Consider the following 23,668-nt stretch of genomic DNA (forward strand, 5'->3'; position numbering starts at 1 on the left):
CCTGAGTCAACACATTTAGAGAAGAGTAGAGCACCTTATCCTTATTAGGTGATGGTATCATCTTTAGCCACATAAAAAAGCGTGGACAGTTCGTCCCTTGAATTTTCTTAAACATACAGTAGTGTATAGAGCAATGAAAGCATGCAATCTTTTACCACTGTCATTATTTAATCAGAATATAAAGGTTTAGTGTATACATTTTAGCAGCATCTGTGAGGTCGCTAATTTGGACCATCGGCTCGCTCCAGCCATCCCTTTTGAAGCACAGTACGGAGGCTGACAGAGCACTAAGGTGTTGTCACATTTTCGCTTCTTTGCCGAAGGAGAAAATGTAATAGCAAATGTGGGCCGTAGAGCAGTTTGTCCGTTTAGGGCTACTGTTGAAACAACACGGCGAATTCCATGTAAGGGGACCCGCGGTGTATGTAGATTGAAATAAATAATTCCACTTTAATCAAAACATGTCATTTTATACAAATCTAAAAACATAGTTATGTTTATTATACTATATTTCTGTCAATAGATCCTGCATGAATTTTCACATTGGACCTTTAAAGCCAGGTAAAGCCACACCTTGGATTGTTGTATTTCTAAAAGGTTTTGTACCTTTAAAGGTACTTAAAGATTTAAGAAAGGTTTATGTGAAAATCTTTTTTATGTATGTTACGTATGAATTTAAAGTGTGGACCCCAGGAAGAAGACTACAGCAATGTGCTTGTGCATAACTAATGGAGATTCAATAATTAAACAAATAAATGAGAGACAAGAGCTTGTTTTTTTCATGTTTTAAGCATATGGGGGTAATTATTTACCTTTTCTCAGAGAAAGACTGTAAATAATAAATGTTTAATGTGTAAGTGAAATCCAGTTAGGATAAAAGTACTGATGAACCAAAATCAAAAAACAAATTTTCGAAGTAATGGGATCTGCAAAGCCACTGCTGGGAATGGCAACTCTTTTATTTATTTTAAAAGCTTAATTTAAATCCACTGCTTTTGTAATAAAAACACATCTGACTGCCAATTTATACAATCCTGAAGCTATTTAACTGATGTTGTAAATAACAGTTTGTGGTTACAAGGTGATGGTAGGCAGTCAACTTAATTAAGACTTGGTTAAGAGGATTTAAGATTGCTAGCGTTGCTATGCACAGACACGCTCACTGCTCACTACTGTACACAAACAGAATTCCTTAATGGCTGCATGAGTTTTAAATACAGAAACATAGAACAGATGTTAATATACTTGTATTGATCTTTGACCTCATTTGAGAAGCGGTACAGTTGATATTTTGGCTGAAATCCTGTTGGCTGAATGAGTACCAAAGACTCATGCATATAGGCTACCACTTTACAGGCTCATACAATTATATAACATTCTGTCATCCTGTGTTTAGTCATACAAACTCACTGTGCTTTTAGTATTTTAACATGGATGATATTTCACCACTGCAGTACTTCTCATCAGCTGCTGCAGTTTGTCAGAGGGATCCGATTTTGTAGAAGGTAAGGATATATATCATTTCTACTGTTATAAATATGTTGTTTAACTATATATGTGGTTTATTTCAAGTATAGATAGATACTATTGTATAAACATCTTTTTTCGATGGACGCACTGGAATTGAAAGGATTTTGCCATTAGCCATTATTGTAAAGTGAATAATGTCGGGGTTAAGAGGGAAGCAATCAAATGACCAATAGCCAACAAGAACATAAAGGATATTAAATATACGGTAAGGTAAAACCTAAACTTAAACTTAAAATAAACTGTAAACTTCTGATTGGTTGATTTAAATGTTGTCCCAGGGTCAACATGACGTTGTCCTAAGGATATCAACCACTTGGCAAAAACAGGAGAGCCTGCAGGTAGCGTGGCATTTTTCACTCGGTCAAGAAGCACATGATTACAGTCAACGACATGAGTCAAATTATCCAAATACTACATCATACATCATCAACCAAAAAGGAGAAGCGCTTCAGATTATCCATTTCAGCTACATTCACAAATATGAAAAAAGCTACGTAAACTTTTACACTTACTCGAGGCATGAGGACAAAGGCATCCCTGTTGAAAAAAACGGCATACGCTTGTTAGGTATGTTTTGATGCTGGTTCGACCATCTTTAATAACCAGTTAAGGACCAGCACGTGACCAGCACACGGCCAGCTTGAACCAACACATACCAGAATCAAAACATACCAAACCAGCATATGCTGTTTTTTCAACAGGGATATAGCAATGTTCAGCCGTAGTGTTCGGTTCGCTGAAATTTGAATGTTTTATTACTAAACACATCGTAATCACTTAATGAAAAATAACCTCAGCGCAATGAGAGTGGAAGTGAAATAACTTGCTGAGATTTTAGCAGGAGTGCGTCATTGTCCCATATGCATATGCCCCATTTATGTAGATCATTTTTTGTACTTCCAATGTATCGCTTACAACAATTCCATTGTACGAAGGGTTGCCATTATTTCAGACTTTAGAGAAGAACTTTTAGGTGGTGTTTGACGTCATCTGTATATATGTGGGGGGTACCCAGAGACCCGGAAGAGTGAGGATTTAGAGCGTGTAGCTGAGGAAGAGCTGTGCCTGCAGATCCAGGCCTGCTCCAGGAAAGTCAGCGTCAGTGAAGATGTGTTAGCCCGCAGACATATGAAGGTGGCCTTCTCTGGCAGGTAAAACCACAACGATGATTGATCTAAGCTTACTGGTATGTAAACCAAATGGAGACGACGGGCCAGTAGAATGAGATGGCTTATTAACGTTTTCAGTTCAGCCAAACCAAATAACATAAGACATGTAGTTTTATATGCACAGATAGGCTAATATATACAATATATTACAATAATGTATTCAAAACCATGAACAGTGTAGAAAAAGCTGTGTGTTACCACAGGACTGCTCAAAGTTTTTTAACATGTGAACAACAAAAAGGTAAATAGCATGTTTCTTGCTGCTCTATGTTGTTCCTCACAGGACGAGTAATGGAAGGAGTACAGTCATTAATGCCATGCCCCGCGAGTTCTGCCCAGTGGAAGCGGAGACACCACCAACTGTTTCCTACATGTGGAGGGCAGAGACGGACCTTAACACTGACAACTCTGACAACAGGAAGAGCATCGAAGTCTCCTTGTGATAGACGAAGTGTCTTTTTGGTGATTTTAATGGTTTAAGATAAACCATGTGCTAATTCATCATTTTAAAACATTGCAGAGTATTTTCTCCATATAACAGCAGTTTACTAAAGACAGTTTAAAGAATGCAGTTTTAAACTGCCCCCTTTACAACTTCATGTATGGCTCAAATCTGTTAACGTGATTGGTACAGATTTGAACCATAGAAATGTAAGGATGGCGCATAGACACGTTACTGAACCGATCGCTGCTGTTTCAACTCCGCTTCTGTAACACAAGCACACAATGCTCACACATTGAATAAGAAATATGTACCTATAATCAATGGTCCAAGCTCGTGCGATTGAATGGAGGCGGGGACTCATTTGCATATTCAAATCTATGGTCGAAGCTGGAGCAATTGAGTGCCTATTTTTTTATACAACTCACCAAAAACGTTCTCTGCATGATTTTTTTTAGCCTGGGGCGGGACTATACTGACTGTCCAATGGCCAGGGATCAACCTTCAAACAGTCCAATCAATTCCAAAACACATATTTCTTATTCAAGAAGCCACTACACTCTAAGTATAGACCGCTTTGAAAGTAATAAACATTATAATAGAGTTTCAAATGGTTTATTTATTTAATTATCCATTCAAAATATATTTGTTCAACATTTTGTTTGGGTTATAAATGTTCTGTTGGTTCAAACATTTGTGTAGTGTTAAAAGACGGAAAGTTTTTCTGGACCAGCATTGAATCAGTGTTGTTTAGGTTTTCTGAAGTGGTCGATATTTATGGTTGCATTTAGACATACGCCCCAATTTGGAAGAAAACACGATCACAATTTCCATTTCATGGTGGCTTTATAATAAAAACACTATCATAAATAATAATAACTAGCTTACATGCAAAATTTCAACAACTTTAACAATGCACCATTTGCTAAATAACGTTTGTGGCCTGAGATAAATTTCTTCTGTGTGAAGGTCTTCCAATAATGAATACTTTGTTATATTAAAGCTCAAAGTTTTTTCTTTTTTTACTCTACAGACAGTCAATCAGTTGGCCCACGCTCTTCACGTGGACAGGGATCTTGACTTTGGCTGTTTAGTCACAGTTTTTGGCCCAAAACTAAGTGTGCCCTGTTTTCTGAGATGATCTGGTCCTAATAGACAGGTAAGTATCGGTCAAGTCTGAGCTCGGGTTGTCAGGATTGGATTAAGTCTCTGCATGGTTTTGGCTAACAAACAACAGACAATCTCTGGCATACTCAGAGCACTCTGGCAGATACATGGACGTCTGCAAGGAGCTCTACAAGGTTTGACGTGTTATGAAAGCGGGGCAAGTGAAAACACTAATGGATTTTGGCAGCGTACCGCCCTAGATGTCTCATGGGTGGCAGAAGCTTATTTGGTGCATATATTTCATTTCTAAATGCTGTTTGTTGACAGGCATAATAGACACCAAGATCTAGACTGATGTCAGATCTTTGATATAAAAGCAAAACTTGATCTGTAGTTGATTGTAATTTTAATGACCCAATATGCATCTCACCTCTCAGCCCGGGGACCAATGTCGCATCAGAGCTGGACAGCTGGATTGAGAAGTTCTGTTTAGATGCTGATGTCTTTGTGCTCGTGGCCAACTCTGAATCTACCATCATGAACACTTTGAGCAGACAAATCAAACAATGTAACAAAAACAATACATGTTTACTGGCTTCATTATATTTTATCTGCCATTTATCAATTACGTTTCTTTATTAAATGGGAGGCTCATTTTTCACATGTCACTTTAAGTCACAAAGTGAATGAGCGCATTTCAAAGCACAACATCTTATTCCTGAACAATAGCTTTGACACATCTGTCCTGGAGTCAGAATATCTGGAAGATGTATGTTTTATAACACATAACTCATAAACTTTATTTATGAATTATGAGTGATAAACCACTGTGCTAAGTGAGATTTGTCCATGATGCATGTTTCTTTGTCATTTGATATTTATAGATTCATATTTCAGGGTAAACTTGAAGCGACTGTTCCCCAAAACGTGAAAATTCTGTCATAATTTACTCACCCTCTTGTAATTTTAAACCTATATGACCATCCTTCCGAAGAACACAAAAATTATATTTTGAAGCATGCTGTAAACCGGCACCCATTGACTTGCTTTGGAATTGTGTCCATACAATAAAAGTGAATGAGGGCTGTCACTGTTTGGTTATCAACTTTCTTCAAAATATCTTCTTTTCTGTTCTGCGGAAAACAGAAAGTCATACAGGTCGGAAATGACAAGAGGGTGAGTAAATGATAAGTTTTGTGTACATTTAAATATGAATATTTTTTGTATATATTTAATTATATATAATATATATAATATGTACATTTTAGTTGTTTTACTTAATACAATGTATAACATTCATATAGAGTACTTTAATATGTTGTTTATATGCATCTGCCAAATGCATAATAATTGAATTTGTGGTCCATTAAGCAGTAGTATGTTAATGAAATGAAACATTTTCTCTTGTTATTATTTTTCAATAAATTTGTGAACGTTTTGATTTGCTTCGTTTCTCCTTCATTGTGTTTCAGGTGCGGTAGCAGCACATGGATCGCTGCATCAGTTTCTTGGTGGAGGAGCGGAAGGTAGTGGATCTCAGCAAAGCACCTGATCGCATCTTCTTTATCTCTGCCAAGGAGGTGCTGAGTGCCAGGATGCACTGGGCCCAGGAGATGCCAGAGACTGGTAGGCTCCACTGCTTTGTGTCCCACAGCGCCGAGCCTTCTGTTTTTGACACTGTTCTGGAGGGAGACCAGGAAAAACTAGTCTCAGCCAAGTTAAAAATGAGAGTAAAACAACCATAAAACTCTCAGAGGCAGATGCTAATAAATCAGAGTTGATACAGTCATTTAAAAAACGATGCTTTACATGTTACCGTAAAGTGTGGAAAAATACACAAAATGATGCTCAATTGCACATGCCTCATTTCTATATTTTATAAGCTGTTGGCTGGTATTATGAGGGCGAAATGGCTTGTGTGCTTTTAATATTCACTGGCGGCACTTTGGCTGAAGGATTCCAGGAGCGACTGACAGAGTTCCAGAGTTTTGAGAGAACATTTGAGGCGAGGACACACTGCCATCAACGGCTTCAAGGTTATCATTGTCTGACAATAAAGATGAAAAGAATGAAGTGTTTGGTGTTGTCCGAGTACGGTCTGCGTGCTGTTTAGACTAGAAGACAGTCCCTTTTCAGCAAAGCTGCTTTGTGTCAGTTCAGGCCTTCTGCTGCTGGATCCTAGATGTGCGAGATGCTTAGCTTCCCTCATAGATTCCAACCATCCTTCCAATAGTGGCAGTTAGTGGATGCGAGTAGGTGAGTGCACCTCTCATTCTTTGAACCCAGGGATGAAAATTCACAGTAATCTATGATGGCATAATAGATGGGTCTACCTTGAAAACATTCAACATCTAACTATGAAAGCAGAGTGCAGCAAAACATGTCGTCTATGTTGAGTGTAGATGACATCTTAGCAGGAATCTTCTTTTAGATTCATTTTAATAGCAGTGTGATCCCTGAACCTTGAGTAAACTGCACAATAATTACTCTAGAATTTGCTTTGTGTACATTTTACAGGAATTTATCTCCTGGTCTCCAGTGAAGACAAAGTTTGAGCAGCACACATTCAGAGCTTGGCAGATCAAGGAGTCTGTCAAAGCCATCATGGATGCCATCAATATTTCTTCAGCAGAGAAGAAGTGAGTTCCAGGATCACACTATTGAGACCTCTCAGTCTGAACAGAACCATTCGTTTCTTCTAAAGGTGTTCTACTTCAAAGCCATTGCTGTATACATAAACATGTCTTGTTGTTCTGTAGACTTTTCTCCCTGGAAGAACGTGAGGCTTTCATGGACCGGTTGGAATTTGTAAGAAATCAGCTGAATTTCCTAACCAAGAACGTAAAAGACAAAATAAAGGCTGTCACGGACGAAGTGGCCGCCAATGTACATTCCTACATCACCTCTTACAACAGTATGGTTACCTTTGTTTAGACAAAACATTATATATATCTTATAAATAAATAAAATGTAAATATAATCTCGATCTGACGATACTTAAACTTTGTTTCCAGAAAATAAACGTCCTCAGTTTTGCTTTTTAGGTAGCCAATGCGCTGGCTGAAGAGATTCATGGCCTGTCTGTACTAGTGGATGAATTCTGCATTGATTTTATTCCTGCCCCTAATGCTTAAGCCCTGTACAACACTGTGAGTTTTACATTACATTGAAGTTTATATAATTCTTCCAATTTTACATATAATAAAAATCACCAACAATATTTCATTATATTATACACCAATAAAGCTAAAGAAATCAGAATAAAAAAATTGATGTGCACAATTTAAGGATGAAATCTATGCAAAGTTTAAGGGATAGTTTTGATTTGGTCATCATAACCCACCTTAAGATGTTCCAAGCTTTATAAAGTTTGTTGTTATTCTGAATAAATGGATGGAAATTGGATGGAAGAGTGTTTGTAACCAAACAATTCTAGCATAGGACACGGTCAATAGTGCCTCAGAACTCTTTGGTTACAACCATTCTTCAAAATACTGTAGCCTATCTTCTTTTGAGGTTTAACAGAAAAAATAAAATGAATACAGGTTTAGAACAACTTGAGGGTGAGTTAATGAAGACAGTTGGGGTGAACTATCACTTTAAGATTCAGAGAACCAGTTCTTCGAACAAATACACTTTAGCATTAATTTGTAAAATGATTCAATAATTCATTAAGTTCAGATGGTATGTTACTTTTCAGTCCGTTTTTTAGTTAAACACAGAAACACACAAATATTTTATAGTAACCCAAAAAACTGCTGAATAGGTCATATTCCTGGATGAACATTTTTGGCAGGTCCCAAACAACATTCCTGTCTAACAACCAAAGTCCAGTCTCCATCCTTAACCCGAAACCTTAACTACCCCTACAATTGTAGGCTAATGATTGTTGATAAGAACGTTTTTCAATGCCCAACCCAATGTCAGCTCTAACCCTAATCCTAAAATCTGACTGTTAGGAATGTAGTTCCAGGTCTATCAAAGATCCAGACATAAGGAGCATGTCCAGGTACATGTCCTACTTGGCAGATCTCAGTTAAGGGTTATGGGATTGCTAATTGTATTAGAGCTGAAAGTAATTTGTGCCTAATTTGCAGAAACTTCTGGCGCATGTAAAAGAGAGAATGGTGAAAAATGTGGACCTCCGTTGTTCTAGTTTTAATAATGGTTGTGTTCGGAGATCTCAGAGGAATATTATGGGTACATATCTCCTGCACACAGATCATTACAAAAAGTTTACTTTTTAGAGAGCTTTACCTTTCCATATCATTGCATGAGACCTTACTCCTAACTGCTTTAAGTATTGACTGCTCGTCCTCTACTGCCCCCTGCTGCCCGAGGTCAACTACAACAGGAAGTTTAATATGACCTTTGACCTGAATTTTGCCAGCCTGTGTGCAGATTTCGAGGAAGACATCGAGTTTCAGTTCTCACTGGGCTTGGCATCTTTGATGAACCGTTTCCTGGGCCCTGCAAAAGCGAGACAAGCATTGAGCCTGTTGGATCAAAATGTCAAAGTACCTGCTGTTTTAATAGCTCAAACGAAATGAAACATTTTAAAGGTCTACAAATTAGCCGTTTGTCATGAATTCCTCTCTAAATGTAGAGAGAGACAAATGCTATGAAGTAATGCCAGTAATCTGCCTCTAAAACTAAGTGAGATGATGTGTGGTTTTTCACAGGCCACATCCTCTTCTGCTCCCATGGGAACCCAGGCCCGTGTGGAGCTGGCCATCTCCATGGCAACAGGGCTGGTCTCTCTCCCTTCAAGAGCATCAATGAGCATGTTGGTTGTAGCTGGAGAGGTAAGAATTAGGATTTAAACAGCTCTATTATAGCTCTGGAACATAAACATGTACACATCTCTTGTTTGCACAGGTGTGGAGGTCTGTGGGATGGAGGGTTGTTGTTCTTTCTGTGAGTCTCTACAGTTTGCTCTACCTGTATGAAAGACTCACTTGGACAAACAGCTCTAAAGAGAGAGCCCTCAAACAGCAGTCTGTGGATTATGCAACTCAAAGAGTACAGGCCATCCATCATATTATCAGCAGTAATTGTGGACGGCAGGTGTTTATTAAAGGAGACATTCTTTTGCTGTTTTTGAAGCTTTGATTATCTTTTTGGGGTGTTTTACATGGATGTTCATGTTTCTAGTGTCGAAAAACGCATTATATTTCACATATTTGAAGTCTATTGTTCACCGCTGTCCCACTACTCACACAATGGCTGGATTTTATCCGGATTATATAAAGTCCCTCCTTCTGAACGTTCTGATTGGTACCATGTCAGCGAGCTTCCACTTCTCAGGTCACGTGTATTTATAAGCTTTGGCTTTTAGCAATAAATAGTAACAATGGCGTCAACTCCACTTAATCAGTTAAAAACAAGCAGATCGATTAAAGTATTTTTGGAGGTCTGCGAGTGCATGTACAAACGTTTATCTTTGTTAGAGATCTATTTTTTCCCTACTATGGCGAGGGAAACGACACCGGACTGATTGGGTATGACCGGTTATATTAATTAGCACTAATAACCGAAGCGTTAGTTTTGCCTTTTTATATTGGACCTAAGTTAGATAATAAAACAAGCAGATTGATCAGGAGACATTTGCAAGCAGGACTTCAAAGGACTTTTCATAGTGTTCAAGTGTTTTAGAGGTATGTGCACACACACAAAATATCAGTGTATTACAGAGAATAGCTTTCACAGCCGATGTTAAAGTTAAAGTGCAAACTGTTATTTGACCATTGGATATCTTCAAATGTGTGTAGCGGAATTCTTATTACCAGCTGTGGGACTGTGATGAAAGTGAAAGTAGTTTGTGTTAGTGACATCATTTACCCGGTAAGTATAGGGCTGTAGTCCGATTTCAGGTGTTCTCTATAGTCCTTGAAAAGAGAATTATGTTAAAGACAATATCTCGATGGCATTGAACTTTAAGCTTTATCATTTTGCAGATATTGTTAATGCTCTAACAGCAACATTACACACTATCTAAAGTTAGAAAATTGGCATCACAGGGAATGGGCGCTTTAATATATAACAATTTATATAAACCTATCACAGTTCAAATCTTAGTTTATATCAAAACTAGGCCTAGTGGTGAATGAGCAAATTAATTACTGTTTTTCAAATAACTCCTGACTGACACAATTAAAAAGTCAAATGTGTAATTTTTTGGAGGCTCTATTGACAAAAATGCAATATACAAAATGATGTCTTCAGAGGTGCTTTATACATAATTCCTTTATACCTAACATAGGGAAGCGTTGTTTTTATTACATTATAAAAGAGCTATTTCTATCTACATACACCACGGGTCCCCTTGAATGGAACTCGCCATGTTGTTTCTAAAGTAGCCCTGAAAGGACAAACTGCTCTACAGGGTGCATTTCAAAATACGTTATCTTTTTTGGCAAAGAAGCTCAAACGTGATGACATCTTTGTCCTGTGGCAGCCAATGTAGTGTTTCGAAAGGGGGAGTGAAGTGAGCCATTGGTTGCAGTTCCCTACCTTACCATTAGATGCCATGTCACTAAATTTCATACACTGGACCTTTAAGAAACAAAGTTAAACAATGTGAAACATGAATTTCCTTTGCCAGCACTAGATTAGAATAAATATATCTTCAAACTGATGAGAACTTAAAAATAAAAATAAAACAGTTCACTTCACGATCTCCATGCAAGCATACATTTAATGAACGTATTAGGCCATATGAAATATTGGTTTACCAGCTCTGCAGCATGAGGGTGAGCGGGTGAGGTGTGAAGGATATGCGTCTCTGCATTCTTTCAGTAAGATGGTGGCCGTCTTCGCCCGCATGTGTCAACAGGTTGACAAAAGCGAGATTGAGCTTGAATCGGAGATCTGCAGACTCGCTGCCAGTATCCAGCATCTGGAGAGTGTCCAGAGACACTCCAAAATGCTCTGGTATGAGACAGTCACGATATGTGTGAGAGAGAAATACTGAATGATAGCAGATACTGGAGATAATTACTTTTAATTGAAATCAAATCCTTAGATAAGACTGGTTTTAGGGTAAGTACAGGAAAGGTGAGGCATCACCCTTTGTCACATCTTTGAATTTAGGTTCATCTGATTTTTGTTAACAAGCTTGTGTCATACTGTTGTAAATGGAACTTGTTTATTCACAGGCACAAAGCCACTGATCTGGAATCCCAACTGTAGTCCTTCTCCGCTCAGTATCTACAAATTAACATTAACTACCCAGAGCAGAGATGCTGGTGAGCTGTATTTAGATTGTTCTCTAATGTTCAAAGCTTAAACATCTTCACATTTCAGTAACACCATGAGTTAGTCGAGGATATCACAAGATCTATGTATTTATAATGTTTTACAGTGTGTGATAAAATCCCTAATGAGTTTTCTTCTGTATTTGATTGACATACAGATGTATTTCAATTTAGTGCGGAGGTCACGATTGTTCTTACCCTCATAAAAACCAAACGTGTTGTGTTCAAAAAGCGAGAACCCTTTCCACCTCCTTTTTTCAGAGGTTTACTGTAAATTCATGTGCCCCCTGGGCATTGTTTTCCTGCTGCCATCAGGGTGGCGGTTGCACTGATGGTTTGGGCCCATCATCACTGCTTGCAGCTATATTTGTTCTTACACTCATAAAAACTAAATGTGTTGTATTCAGAAATGAGCACCCTGTACACATGCCCTTTTTGATGAAAAGCCTTTATTGGTTATGAGAACAAATAGTAACAGGTGTCACTGCCACTTTACAAGTACAAATAAATTCCGGGTGTTAAAAAAGACAAAGGTCCCACAGCAAGTGATCATTGTTTTAAGAACCAACGTAATGATATAATACAAATCTGTTTTCAATAAAGCAGCTAAATTAAGAGGAATGTGTTAGAGTCGAGTGGCAGTTATGTCTGCTGTTGTTGTTCAAGAACAGCAGAACTCAGAATTACATATCAAGTTAATGAAAAACTAAATTATTAGGTCTTTAATCAGATAGTTACAGCATATGTAGGACCATCCAGATACTTGTTGTCCATCATTAAGCCAGCTAGTATCGTTCTTTTGTAATTTACAGGCACATTGAACTGACTTTCCATATTTTGACTATCTACCGCTGGAATCTATATAAAACACATCAAAACCACTTAAATTACACATACTTTTTTTGGTAAACACAATGCGTTTTGAGCGTCAGGTGCGAGATGCTTGCAAGATTGCACTTCGGTTGTCTGTGTGCTGTTTGTTTAATAACCATATAAAGTTCCTGCTGTGCTCAAATTGTTTCAAGTAAAAACAAATAGCACAACAAATATTTCGCTTTTTGGTACTTGTGTGCCAAAACCGTTAAACCCCCTAAACCTATGCTCGTGCTACAGCGAATGAATGCTGCATTACCTCTGTAACACTTTCAATTTTAAAGCTGAGGGCAGAGCACTTCTTTGTAGTATTGTGATCACATGATTGACGTGAATTGCTGCAATGAGGAAATCTTACTCTAGGTTACAGTGCAGCAATTTCAGTAATGTTTGCCAGCACAAGCACTTCAGTAAAAACAACCATGGCCTAGTTACCATTCACCAAACTAAAGCTCCCGCTCACTTCCTCCAACAACAAGGCCAGCACATTTGGAAAGCGAACTTTGAAAATTAAACCATTGTTGGAAAATATAAATACTCAGGGATCGTATCACAGGTTGAGCGTCTACTGTAAATGAAACCAAAGCTGATTGAGAAAGAGCTGGATATTACAGACGCCACATCATTATAGTATGATAGTTCTAACAATTCAGATTTAAAATCATTTTCACAGTTACCTTTGTTCACACCGATTCGTTTCTTCTAACCCCATAAAGGCCCTTATTTAGAGCACTTCGATATGCAATGAATCAGAAACCGTTTAGGTTTATTTTGTTTACAGCTTTGAGGGAGCAAGCTGATTTTTTCAGAGTGAGTGGACTGTGGACTGGCTAGCACAGTGTGTGATCTTATCCATAGGATAAGGCTCAGTTGGCTAGCGGAAATATCCATAGGATAGTCTGTAGCTTGCTCCTTACGGCTATGGTCACTGAAAGTGGGGTTTATGGTTTAATGTTACAAGTATGCTTAAAGAAATGTTCCAGGTTCAATAAGAAAACTACTGACAGTTTTGTGGCATTTTATTGATTACCACAAAAACACTCTAGCTACTATAGTAACAAACATATCACAATAAAGAGAAGTCACAACATGACCGACATGATTAATAATGGGAACCTAGAAAATGATGCCCCTTGTTATTCTGATTGTATGGACTGCAAGGTTTGCACCTTCACAAATCCTGATGCAAATGTTTCTGATGAACATACAGTAAATGCAAGGAAGATGTACTGTAAATGGACTACAATTAAAATTTTAATTTCTTACAAGTTAACACGGCACCGCTGTAATAGAAATGGTCTCAGTGTTAAGTCTGTATCATTGAAAGAATCACAATTGAACCCAGAACATTTCATCAAATCTAACTTTGTTAAATACTTGTCATTCCAGAACCACAATCCCTCTTGAATCTACGGTATGTTTGTTATACTGACTCATTTTACCTTCACATTAATTCAACTTCATGTACCTTAACTTAAGCGTTTAAATGTTGTAAACACCTGAGGAACATCACTTAGTTTCCTTTATTTGTTTGGATGTCCTTTCATAGCACAACTAACCGCATGATTAATTAAATATTCAAATGCTTAACAAAAGTTTATCTGTTGAACAGCAAAGTCATGAGACGAAGGCATGAAGCAACATCAATTCATTCATAACACTCAATGCATTCTAGTATCATAAACGGATAATAAAACCTGCAAGCATTGTTAATACCTCAGAAATGGCTAAAATGCCCCAAATCCTGTGTGTAGTCCAACAACTAGAATTAAAAGAGAAGTAGAAGAGATACAATTTTTAAAACGCATACAAAAACCTTCAGACTGATCGAGTTCATTTGTATCGATTGGCACAAAATGAATGATGATGATCAAGTGATTTATGACATTAAGGCTTACTTTCTGAATCTTTTTTTCTGACATAGGGAAAAGACACATTCACCACTCACATTTGTGAAATATACGCACAGTGTAGCTTGTGTCTTAGGGTTTTCAGCTTGTCATACAACCGAAGCACTACATCATTAAATTCAGATTCAAACGTGTGCAGAAACATCAGTGTGTTCAGTGTTACGTGACTATCTTCTGGTGCAAAAGCATTCAGTCCTAGATTCTCATCTCAAATGGGCAGGTGTTAATAGTGTGTGGGAAGGCTGAAAGTCAGATTCGGCAGAAGCGGTGGCCTATTGTTTGCGAAAACAAACCGTTCAACCCAAGCTTAACCATCATTCTGTAATACATGCGTCTAGTTGGCTCATGGAAAGCATCTTTTGAGCCCTAGTGACAATATGGAACGATCACAAGACATGGGTTGGAGTTAGCAGTCAGCAGTCAGTAATACAATCAGTTATACTAAAACAGGCCAAACACTTGTCAGGTTTAAAGGACAGCAAATATGAGCTTCGTTATATCAGTGATTCTCACAACAACACGCTAGCAACCTGAGACTGAACCATTTATGATGGAACAGACCAAGAGACACATTTGGCCAAGTTAAATGCTATAGTTCACCAAAACTGAAACATGCCTTTTTAAGTGGAACACAAAAGAATGTAAGGCAGGCTTGGTCTGATCTTTCCAGTGTGTTGCTTGTCAAATCAAATGGATTTAAAACAACACAATATAAACAATTTTCATTTCAGGGTGAAACATCCCTTTAGCGGAGGTCAAACACATAAGCAACAAGACTAACGCAATAGCCTACAACCTTGTGTCAGCCTCATCCCTTCCCTCGCAGCTCGTCCTTCCGTTCGGGACATTAGCCTCTGCACGTGGCACATACGATTGGGGCAAAAATGTAAGAATCTTTAAGCAGGAAAAGAAAACGGGGACAGTAAGACACCCACCACAAGTACCCACACATCAGAACATCCAAACACTGTCAGAAGTGCATATGTTATACATACAAGCACGAAGAATGACTGATATATACAGAATACAGTCTGTCCTCCACCTCAAGTCTGACATGAGCCCTAGAGACAGAGAGAGAACCAGTGGAGGGTCTTCTATGCTGGTCCTTGTCTCTTTGACTGACTGCAGGATGGAAGGATAGTGTGGTCTAAGAAAGAGAAGCTGAAGAAAACCAGGCCATTTGTAGGAGGGAGAAGGAAAGGGGACGGTCCTGCGTGGCAGAGGTGCACTACAGTGACTGTGATTGGAAAGAGTGGTTCTGTAGAGTCCCACCCAGTGAGATCAGTTCCATATCCTGAGGAAGCTGTCCCAAGAACCAGTGGCCACAGCCATGCCATCAGTGGTCACGCCCAAACAGCTGACCCTGTTGTCGTGCCCAGCTAGAACACCTACCACAACAAAGGATGTATTTGGGATGAATATCAGGAAAATCTCTAAAAAGCTGTAATAATGATGGCCGACACAAAGCACATGTTTAGCATGTACAGTGGGTACATCAGTACTGACCTGCACGTTCCCCCTTTAATGTGTCCCACACATTGCAGTTGAAGTCATCGTAGCCCGCTAGCAGAAGCCGGCCACTCTTGGAGAAGGCAACAGAGGTGATGCCACAAATGATGTTGTCGTGAGAGTACATCATCAGTTCCTGGTCCGCACGAAGGTCAAACAGCCTACATGTGGCATCATCGGAGCCAGTGGCGAATGCGTTACCGTTCGGGAAGAACTGTAGAAACATTAACATGATTCACTTCCAAACAAACACGATTGTGAAGAATACAATACAACATTTAAATAACATAGCAAAGGTGTTAAAAAAAAATGTATATAACCAGATGAAGATCATAAACTGATTTTTCATTTGGACACTCACACAGACAGCATTGATATCCGACACATGTCCAGTAAAAGACTGTCTGCACATTCCGTCTCTTATGTCCCACAGTTTGGAGGACGCGTCACAGGCACCTGACACGAAGGTCCTAGAGTCTGGGCTGAGGGACAGGCTCATCACATCTCCGCTGTGCCCTGTAAACGTGGTTGTCTGCTGACCGGTCTCAATGTCCCAAAGCGCACTGCATAGGAGGACATCTGGGTCATACTCCGAACAAAATTGCATAACTCCTTAGCGTAGTACTCTAATATGAATACAGTTTGCCCTTTAAGTTTGAACAATTATGCTGAAAAGCAGTAACTTGGTCAAAGTGGCCAAGCAGAGTTCCTAAAATATGACAATGGTGGGAACAAACAGAAAGGAGCCGGTCCTGTATATCAGCCCTGCCTTTTCTACATTGAAAACTTCATATTGGTTGACTAAATTGCTTTCAGCTCACCGATTAATGATTTTAAATACTTCATTTACATCATCCATTCATCATCCAACTTCTACATTCATTTGTAACAATGGCTTTCCTAAATCAAACAGTCATGACTCAAGTTACAGGTAAGATATAGTTTATTTAAATATTCAAAACTGGGATGGCCTTACCATGTGGTGTCGCCGGAGCTGGTAACTATCTGGCTATCATCCAAAAAGCGACAACAGGACAAATAGCCTAGTGAGACACACAACACAACACAAGTTGGCTTCACACCTCTGTATCTTCCACTTAAACTCACTACCTAACACCCAATGACTTTTTCCCCAGCATCAAAGACGTACAGATTACAGATCCACAGTAAAACATTTGTCTGGTCCATGTGTGACGTGTTTACCTGTGTGTCCAGGTAGTTCTCTGGTGACTCTGACGTTGCCCTCGCGAGTTTTAAGGCTGTAGATGGAGCAGATGTTGTCCAGGCCTCCACATGCTACATAGTTCCCGGAGGGAGCGTAAGCACAAGTCATCACCCATGATGACCGTAAAGGAATGGCATGCATCTGTATAGTACATCAGAAACAGTACCCAGATCAATTTAGCGATTGTAAAACATGAAGTTTTGGACAGGACAGCAGGGTGAGCTCATACTGCACAGAGCCTGGGTCCTAATGCTGGGACCATTTAAAGGGATAGTTCATCCAAAAATGAAAAATCTGTTGTCATTTACTCAACCAGGTTGTTTCAAACCTGTATAAAGTCTTTGTTCCAATGAACACGAGAAATATTTTTGGAAGTATATTAGCAATTTTCAGTTGTGGGACATTATCCACTACCAGAGTAGGAAAAAAAATATGGTATTTTTTGTTTTGATGAACACACGAGATATTTTGAAGAATTTAGGAAAATTGATACCATTTAATTCTTCCCACTATGATAGTTAATGATGTACCGGAAGATTATAAACATTCTTCTAATTAGCCGTCTTTTTGCTCATCGGAACACAATTCATACAGGTATGAAATAACATGAATGAATATTAATACATATTGAAATTTGATGTTTCGGTCTCTTGAAAGGTAAGATCTGTGCATTTGTTTTGAAAATCTGTTTTTGTAGATTCTGCAATGAAGATATCACACAATATATAAATGATATGCCATCACTAGGGGTGTGACTAGACACTTATCCCACAAGACGGAGTTCACGAGAGCAAAACTTTTTATAGAAATCCTCAATAATAAAATACATAGGGGAAAAAGTCTCGTTTTCACCTTAAGAAACACAAAATGGAAAAAAGGTAGGCATTCTAAAATCAACTAGTATTTTTTCAAACAAATTACAACTATTTGTATTAATTATAAAATATGTAAACTATGCAAAATGTTTTCTTACAAACTCAACTGTCAGTCAGTAATTGCAAAAAAGTATGCTTGGTTTTCTTAACAGGTGCAGCTTTTAGGAAAGTGGTGTGGTTGTTTTCTCTATATGCTTTGGCATAGTCCTCGTGTTAGCAGAGGTAATGTGAACTTGCAATTGCTATACTACTTGTGGTACAGTCCGCTGCGCGCTCCCAAAGCACTGCTGCCAGTCGAATCAATCGTGCCACAAGATATCATCACACCCCTAGCAGTCACTTGTTGGGATGGACTCACCTTGTTTGTGGTGTAGCTGTCCCAGATGATGAGTTTGCCATCTTGTGAGGCACTAACTAGTAACCTTAATATTCCAAAACACAAAGCGGTTAAAATTACAGCAATTATATTATATAGCAAGTTTATATTTCAACTGCTGCTAAAACTGTCGGTAGAAAATACTTTCTTGAAAGACAATTTCAAGTGACTTGTTAATAACCTAATGCCTTTCAGTAAAGACTGATCTAAAACACAGTTTGATTGAGATTTATTGAAGAATATTTTATCCATACTTTTTAGTGTTACACAAGTACTATGGGCATGAGCCCACTTCATCTAACAATTGTGCCTCCTCCCTTGAATCCCTAGAAGGGATGCACGGCCGGAAAAAGAGAGAATGATAGAGGGAGGAGAGGAGGAAGGGAAAGAGAGACTGGAGCAGGAGGCAGCCTGCATAATCCCAGAACACCCCCGAGTTGTGAGAGGCCTGCTGTATTATTCATTGAGTGTACACTGACAGAGCTGCAGGGCTTCTCTGAGAAAGCCCATCCTCCAGCTCCCACCTGCTTTCTCGCTCCGTAAACTGACCTGGAATCAGTGGCCCAGTGCATGGCGTAGATTTTGGCTAAATGGCCTCGAAGGGTTCGCCTCGTCCTCATCTGGATCCTTCCCACTGAATCCAGACCTGCTGTAATCTAACACACAGAATTCATGAGTTACAATGACATTTCAAAGCAAGCGGGACACGGTCATGAACACGAGTCTTGCTGTTGATCACTCTAGCGTGAAATGTGCTGGTAGTTCAGGAGATATATTGATTATCTACTGTAGATTACACATTTTGCACACAAGTCACAGCAGTCATAAATTTCCAAAATGAAATTATGAATCACACAAGTCCAAAAACCAGCAGGATGTTTAAATTTTGATGGAGGTTCTGGCATGTAGGAGTGCATTTAATATTTCAGTGCACTTAAGAGGATGTTCGGCATGTATACGTCAGTGGCTAATTTGCATGTCTGTGCTGAGCTCAGAACACGGAGAATGGGAACCTCCATAGACACTCCCCATGATGAGATGGGTTAGTCCCGAGATGCGGTGAGGGGGACACAGCAGGGATGGTGGCAGAGCGGTTTACCTGGGACAGGCTGGAGTCGCTGCATGCTTTCCTGGCATCCTGCAATGGGATCAGCAGCATGTTATAAGTAGTCATTCTACTATATACAATGCACGTCAGTTCCACATCAAGTATGTTTTAAAAGAGTACATTTATATTGAACGCTTCCATGTTATATGCGGAGAACTTCCCCTTTAAATGTTCAGCCAATGAGGGACAGTTATCACACAGATCATTTTAAAATGTATATTCGCCAATCCAGCCCAATGCATATCAATCTAATACTAGTTTGCCGGCTAATGAAGTGTGGAAATGGATTGGTAAATCTAAAAGCATATAGGATCTTACTCTGATCTGATTGCGCAGCTGCTCCGCCTCCTGCCGCAACTGCTCCAGCTCACTCATGATACTCAGAGCAATTAAATCCCTTCTGCTTCGATAATACTGAGATCTGCAACAAACGAGTCACATGTCAATGAAGAAAGTAAAAGGAAGCACTTGTGGTGGATCGATAAGTCAAGGCACTCATCACATATCATGAATTTCTATTTCGCATGTCAACGTTTTCTCAGAGGTCTAATGAATGTGACAGAACTTCAAGTTCACATTGAAATGCGTGTTGTAGGCACTTATGAAATGTTTTACTATGCTGAATGAAGCCAAGGCTGTATCGCCATTCAACAAAACACCAGCTATAGCAGTGCCAACTGAAGAGATGGGCACGCTCTGCTCCTTTGTTTAATGAGTACGGCTTGGCACAGCCTAATAGTTGACTTCCCTAAAATAAAGCGGTCACCACCTCCAAAAAAATGCTTAAACCTTGGAGAAGTTACACCAACACTCACATTAGTGAAACCAAAGGATGAGGCGTATTCAAATGCCATATGCAAAGTCCCTCCAACAGTTATTCCAACCGTATCCTAAGAATCACATTGCTGTACAGCCTCGGTTTTAAAGCAAATACAGTACAATATTCAGCAAAAATTAAACGCAGGAAGATGAACTGGCAAACTTCATTTGTGGTTTGACACAATATGGGAATACCCCCTTAAGGCTGTCCTGACCTTTCTGAAGCATATGTGATTTTTGTAAATTTCATCATAAAGGTTTTTAGGGAACAACAGTGGCATGGCAAGCATTGCTAAAAACAGGAAGATTGCTGGTCCCACCAACCCAACGACAAAATACAGGAAAAGCAAGCAATCACAACCAGTCTATTTTTTTTAACTAATATCCTTCTATCAATAGATTTATATCATTTAAAAATATGAACACTCTTGTCACAAACAATCACAAAATTGCGATTCAATAATGGGGTAGCATAGGATAAATAAATATGCAAAGCCTCTTACTCAAAGCATACTGCATTTTTAATCCAACAATTTAATATGTACATCCGGGTGTTTGTTTTCAAATAAAATAATCCTTCATAATTCCCAATTTAACCTATGACAGCCAGAGCCAGTTAAAAATGCTGCGATAAACCCTAGAAAACGCACTTGTAAATAACACGTCAACATTGTGCAGCTATTTTACTTCGTAAGCGTTTAATTTAAACTCGTCGGTAGTTTTAAGAAGATAACTGTCATTTAATGCCGATATAAATGCTACATCTCGCGCTGCTTGAAGCTAACGTTGCTCAACTATAACAGATTTAAAACCACATGTTGCACTACACAAATATTTATCTACTCCACCGTTTGCACGAAAACGGTCTTAAAACACAACTACCTGCAGATGTGTCTATCGGACCGGTGAACTAACTGTTAGATAGTTATATTATTATTTAGTTGGTTAGCACACAGGCTAGCGAACTGTAACTGTATCATGTCAGTTACTTCAGACCACAACACAGACACTGACACATTACCTACTGTAACGACACTACAAATTCCTCCCGCCGTCTGGAACGATGCCTTTAATGGGTAGATTAAAGGTTTCAAAATGTTAATTTGACCATTTCGTCTTATTTATATCCAAAACAGGCCCTCGAGCGCCAAATTGACGAGATTCGAGGCAATTCACAGTACGATTACCACACCCATACTGATATTGAGAGCATGGCAACAGTTGGGTGAAGGGGGAAACGAAAGCTTACTGTGTTTTTAATCCAAGTTATTCATTGGATATGGAACAAAGATCAAATCAAATCCGTATGTATGTCCGTGATATAATATATTATAAACAAATTGTTAGTTGTTATCTAAAGAATGTGATATTCAACCGTTTCCATCTTAAAGTGTCACCCGCGTTTGCAATGGTTCTGGCCATTAGCTTCCTCAATTATCAAAATGACTTAAGTAGACTGTTACATTTGGATGCGATGTCAAAAGCCTTTGATTTGTAACAGATATTGGTGCATATGAAATCACATACATTCTGAATGGGAAGTTAATGTGATATTTTGTTCTCTGTAAATTTAAATTGACAGAATATATTAAAAACATGGAGATGTTTACAATTTAGTGCTTCTTTAAGAATAATTAAGAGACCACAATGGTGCTCTTAGTTGTATAGCAAACTTTCATCTACTTGTTTGATTTTGGGGTGAATCCTCTCACGGAATTACACGTTATTTAAAGACACGCTGCATGTTTCTCAGCTAAACTTTCAATGTAAAAAAATGTTTATATTTTGCCTTGATTAAGTTATGTTTAATATAAATATAAGATATGGTGTAATATTTAATGTAAAACATTTCACACATCAGGATTCAATTATAATAGCAAATATGAAAGCATCATGTGGCATGCCACGGGTTAAAAGACAACCATGGCAAACTCCTCACTCATAAATTGATCTCGCCTGCTGATATGTAAACCAAATGAAAGTACACAAATAAAAAACAAGTGACAAATCCATTACATAGTGACTTCAGGTCTTACCTATTGTGTAGGTGGAATCCTTCAGTGCTAGGCTGGTCAATGGAAGCACAGAGCTCCCTCCGTAGTGTGTGTGTGTGTGAGCTGGTGTTGATCAGAGTACTGTCACTTGAATAGGCAGTAAGTACTTTAGTAAATGACCAGCACATCTACAGTGAGAGCTGCTCATAGTGGTGACAAGGTGGGGTTGAATGGGGGAGGCTGGGTAGTGAAAGTGGAAAGATGAGGTCTTAAAGAGACAGTATTGGTGTCGCCATCTGTTCAATTTGTCAGTGTCACAACTGAGTAAATATTAAGCAAAATATGCATTGTTCAGCACCTTTAATTATTAACCATTTGTTTAGATTATCTGTGTGTTTGCACAAAATGCTGGAACGACTGCCATTTGTTTGATCGCATAACGAAGGGCTGTCAATAATTTATTAAAATGGAAAGCTTTTTTTATAATGCATTGTCAACACTTATTTTAAGTGCTTCATTGAACTGCTTGCTGTTAATTATACAGACAAATTATTTGCTGATCAAAAAATGTCTCCTAACTTATATGTTTATGCGTGATTTTAACAGACAAAGATTTTGCATTTAAAAGAATGTCGATTGCAAGAATGAGCAAATCAACCTTGAAAGTAAAAAGAAGTCGAATTTAGGCCTCAGAATTTACTTGCATGCTTCTACCCAAAAATACTGACAGCACTAAAAAGATTCCAGTTACAAAGGAAGTATTTTGAGTCACTATATATCTAAGGATGATACGATAGGGCATGAAACAGAACCCAGCTGAGACATAAACCTCACATCCTCATTGTCCCTAAAATCCTAAAGAAATCCATAAACTAATTTAAGCTCCTTCTCAACAACACAGCTTCTTTTTCAGAGCTTAACTGATGCCACCGTCTAAAATTTCAAACCACTGTCAAGGGGAAAGAGGTTGAACACATATTCATGCTTATAAGGTTATTCAAAGTTACGTGTTAATTAAAATAGGAGGGACATAGACATTTGGTCTACAAATGCAAGGTATTGCAGTAAGGGCACTGTAAAACTACAGGCCTTTACAAAGGATGTTTTTCATGTTTGTTTATTTTTATTTTTGTATCATCTTTCCGGTTCCAACATCCTCATTCAAAAGTAAAAGTGGCAAGTCAGATGGAAGGAAAGCCAAGTTCCTGTGAGGGAGTGGGGTTTCGATAACAAGTCATGCAACATGCACTCCTTTTGAAAGAAAACCGAGACATTATATTTCAGCTCTTCTAAAATACAGTTTTAATAAATTGGTTATAAATGCATTTTGACTTTATGGATTACCTGATAATGTAGGTGTGATAGAATCATGATATTTGACAGCTAGACATGCATACATTGTATGACTGTTCATTCCATGAAATTATCATTTTTACATTATTAAAAAATAAAATAAAATGTTATTCTGCTATTCT

At 38.5% G+C, this 23,668-nt stretch overlaps 2 protein-coding genes across 3 annotated transcripts; one reads left to right on the forward strand and one right to left on the reverse strand.

Moving 5' to 3' along the window:
* The first annotated feature begins 530 nt into the window (after positions 1 to 530).
* mfn1a (mitofusin 1a) lies at positions 531 to 11,499 on the forward strand. Its single transcript, XM_056742419.1, is given in 21 exon segments — positions 531 to 561; positions 2,546 to 2,681; positions 2,983 to 3,017; positions 3,020 to 3,089; positions 3,091 to 3,130; positions 4,175 to 4,232; positions 4,235 to 4,275; positions 4,278 to 4,300; positions 4,686 to 4,814; positions 4,918 to 5,017; positions 5,721 to 5,870; positions 6,182 to 6,253; positions 6,766 to 6,887; positions 7,008 to 7,134; positions 7,293 to 7,397; positions 8,346 to 8,448; positions 8,650 to 8,765; positions 8,931 to 9,053; positions 9,127 to 9,317; positions 11,047 to 11,181; positions 11,406 to 11,499. Coding segments are annotated over 21 exon segments (2,001 nt in total).
* A 1,879-nt stretch (positions 11,500 to 13,378) lies between these two features.
* On the reverse strand, positions 13,379 to 21,382 carry gnb4a (guanine nucleotide binding protein (G protein), beta polypeptide 4a). Of its 2 annotated transcripts, none has more exons than XM_056742974.1 (10): positions 21,225 to 21,382; positions 19,699 to 19,801; positions 19,372 to 19,410; positions 18,822 to 18,928; positions 18,255 to 18,318; positions 17,000 to 17,162; positions 16,773 to 16,839; positions 16,158 to 16,359; positions 15,794 to 16,010; positions 13,379 to 15,675 (listed from the first exon to the last, which is right to left on the reverse strand). In XM_056742974.1, the coding sequence occupies exons 2-10, from the start codon at positions 19,753 to 19,755 to the stop codon at positions 15,569 to 15,571; spliced, it is 1,023 nt and encodes a 340-aa protein (XP_056598952.1). In that variant the 5' UTR covers positions 19,756 to 19,801; positions 21,225 to 21,382; the 3' UTR covers positions 13,379 to 15,568. The 2 variants fall into 2 exon arrangements, with proteins under 2 accessions (XP_056598952.1, XP_056598951.1); XM_056742973.1 differs by having other exon boundaries at positions 21,221 to 21,382.
* Positions 21,383 to 23,668: the final 2,286 nt, after the last annotated feature.

This window comes from Triplophysa dalaica, chromosome 3 (assembly GCF_015846415.1).
Source record: "Triplophysa dalaica isolate WHDGS20190420 chromosome 3, ASM1584641v1, whole genome shotgun sequence".
NCBI classification, from domain to species: Eukaryota; Metazoa; Chordata; class Actinopteri; order Cypriniformes; family Nemacheilidae; genus Triplophysa; species Triplophysa dalaica.

What these genes read in the sequence shown, in the direction of transcription:
- gnb4a (XM_056742974.1), bottom strand. Translation starts at nt 19,755, where the DNA reads ATGAGTGAGCTGGAGCAGTTGCGGCAGGAGGCGGAGCAGCTGCGCAAT. An exon ending in AGCTGCGCAATCAGATCAGA is followed by an intron (nt 19,411 to 19,698) that starts GTAAGATCCTAT and finishes ATCCCATTGCAG; the next exon opens with GATGCCAGGAAAGCATGCAG. An exon ending in CGGATATCAATGCTGTCTGT is followed by an intron (nt 16,011 to 16,157) that starts GTGAGTGTCCAA and finishes ATGTTTCTACAG; the next exon opens with TTCTTCCCGAACGGTAACGC.